General features: G+C 74.9%; 1 protein-coding gene across 1 annotated transcript; it reads right to left on the bottom strand.

Moving 5' to 3' along the window:
- On the bottom strand, positions 1-975 carry LRRC10B (leucine rich repeat containing 10B). Its single transcript, XM_056132068.1, has one exon. It carries the CDS (start codon positions 901-903, stop codon positions 1-3), a length of 903 nt encoding a protein of 300 aa, XP_055988043.1. The 5' UTR covers positions 904-975.
- Positions 976-2541: the final 1566 nt, after the last annotated feature.

The raw sequence follows: 2541 nt of genomic DNA, 5'->3' as shown, positions 1-2541 counted from the left end.
TCAGGTGCCCAGTCCCGGGGCGGCTTCCAGGGCGCGCAGGCTGCCGCCGCCACCTCCACCGGGGCCCCCCAGGGCCCGGGGGCCACCGCCGCCGCCGCCGCCGCCCAGGAGCAGGTCCTCGTCGTCGTCGTCGTCGAAGGGCCGGGCCGGGCGGCGGGGCGGCGGGCGCGCCGTGGGCTCGTCGCGCTCGGCCATGCGCTCGACGGCGCCCTCGCCCACGAGGAAGACGGTGTCGGCGACGCGCGGGGGCCCGGTGACGGGGTTGTGGTCGTAGGAGAAGACGCGCAGGGCGCGCAGCGGGTGCAGGTCGGGGAAGCCGCCCAGGCGGTTGCGGTCCAGGTCGAGGATGTGCAGGCGGCCCATGCGCAGCAGCGCGGGCGGGAACTCCTCGAAGCGGTTGCCGTAGAGCCAGAGGCCGCGCAGGCCCGTCATGCGCGGCAGCTCGGCGGGCAGCGCGCGCAGCCGGTTGTCGCCCATCTGCAGCGACTGCAGCGCCACCAGGCGCAGCAGCGGCCGCGGGAAGCGCCGCAGCAGGTTGCCCTCGATCCAGAGGCAGCGCAGGCTCTGCAGCTGCGCGAAGTCGGCGGGCAGCGCCAGCAGGCGGTTGCCGCCCAGGTAGAGGCGCGTGAGCCGCGGCAGGCGGCACAGGCCGTCGGGCAGGCGCTCGAGCTTGTTGAAGTCGAGCGCCAGGATGCGCAGCTCGCGCAGCTCCTCGATCTCCTCCGGCAGCTCGCGCAGCCCCGTGCCGCTCACGTAGAGCTTCTGCAGGCGGCTCAGCGCGCACACGGCGCCGGGCAGCCGCCGCAGCCGCCGCCCGCTCAGCTCCAGCTGCTGCTCGCCGCTGCGCAGCTGCTCCTCGGCCTCCGACGGCAGCTCGTCCGGCGTGGACTCGGCGATGCCCATGGTCACGGGCCCCGGCCGGGGCCGCCGGCGCCCGGCATCGCCCTGCCCCGGCCGGCCCCGGGGCTCCCCGACGGGGCCCCCCGCCCCGGCCGGTCCCGGCGCCGGGAGGGGGGCCGCGCTGCACCGGGAGGAGGCGCCCGCTCGGGGGCCCGCCGCCGCCGCCGCCGCCGCGGTGCGCCGCGCCCGGCCGCCCGCCCCGCGGCCTCCCCCGCTCCCTCCGCCGGAGGCCGACTGGCTCCGCCGGGCGCGGACTCGCCGCTTAGCGACCCGTCGCCCTGGCAACCCCCGACGCGCGTGCGGCTGCCAATGAGGCGGAGGGAGGGCGGGGCGGGGCGGGGCCGCGGGGCCACCCTCGCGGGGTCCCTGCGCCCCGGCGCGCCCCCCGCGCCCGCGCATCGGCCGGGGGCACCCGAGGTCGGCTGCCCGCCGGGGCCCACGCGGCCCCGATGTCCGGCCGGCGCTCGCGACCACCCCTCCTGCGGCTGCGCTCCGGGGCGCTCGGGGCCGGCGGGTCCCCGAGGGGACCCGGGGGGCCGAAGGCTGGCGGGCGCCGGGCCGGGGACTCACGCGGAGACTGTGGAGGAGAGGCGCGGCCGTCGCTGGCGGTCCTTCGCGTCCAGCGGTCCTGCACCGGGGGCCCCTTCAGGAGAGGAACTCGGAGCACTGTTGCTTGCGGGCCCCTCGCCGGGGCTCGCGCGGAGCCGGGCTCCTCCTCTCTCCCCTCCCCCGGCAGCCGCGTTGCCCGGCGCCTTCCTGCGCCCCACGCCCCATCTCCCACCCCACCCCAGCCCCTCCGCCGAGGCTCCGAGTCCGTGCGGGGCTGCGGGGGACCGGGGAGGAGGACACGCGCGCGCCTCTGCGCGCCCCGGGGTGCCCACCGGTTCCGGAACGCTTCCTCTCGCCGGGGGGCCCCCCGCCTCCCCGCTTCCCGTTCCGAGCCCTCCTGGCAGAAGCGCTCGCTTTGCTAGATTGCCATGTGCCCGGCACCATGCAAAGAGCATTGCGTTGAATCCTTGCCACGCGCCTACGAGCTAGGGACGGCTCCAGAGCCCCCCCCACCCCCTCCAGCCTTGAGCTGGGCGACGGCGCTGAGGAGCCGCTGAGATTTGCAACCGGTGGGTCTGACTCTCGAGTCAGTGCTCCCCGCCCGGTTCCACTCCGGGACACAGAAAAGACCCTGGGCGCAATCTCTGGCCGTGACCTTTTTCCCTGCGCTGCCTGGAACTCTCCTAGGGACACATCCTTAATCCCAAAGCGGGGGATTGGGAAGGGAGGGGGCATGACCCCCAGAGGGATGAGCCATCATATCAGGTCACGTGGGGTGAAGCGCCTCCTCCAGCCTGTCTCGGTGGTTGGACTAAGGGCCGGTTCCCTGGCCCCTCTGCCGGCAGGGAGGGAGGTCAGCACAAAGGCAGGACGACGGACAGCTCAACCTGGGCGCCCTGTGACCCTCCCCCGCTCCGCCCCCCTCCCTCCCCTCAGCCCTATAACTTGATCTCCTTCCCACCGGGTCTGGCACAGGTTAACCTTGTTAACGCTTTTGAACACGGAGGCAAACTTTGCCTCCAGCGACAAAGGCTCCTTCCGATGGGTTCTGACAACTGTAAACTTCCCCGTAGAGTTTCTCTGCTGGCAAGA

Source organism: Sorex fumeus, unplaced genomic scaffold (assembly GCF_029834395.1).
Source record: "Sorex fumeus unplaced genomic scaffold, SorFum_2.1 ptg000093l, whole genome shotgun sequence".
In the NCBI taxonomy this organism is placed as follows: Eukaryota; Metazoa; Chordata; class Mammalia; order Eulipotyphla; family Soricidae; genus Sorex; species Sorex fumeus.
Note: the sequence above shows the minus strand (reverse complement) of the source record. Positions and strands in the feature narration are given on the sequence as shown.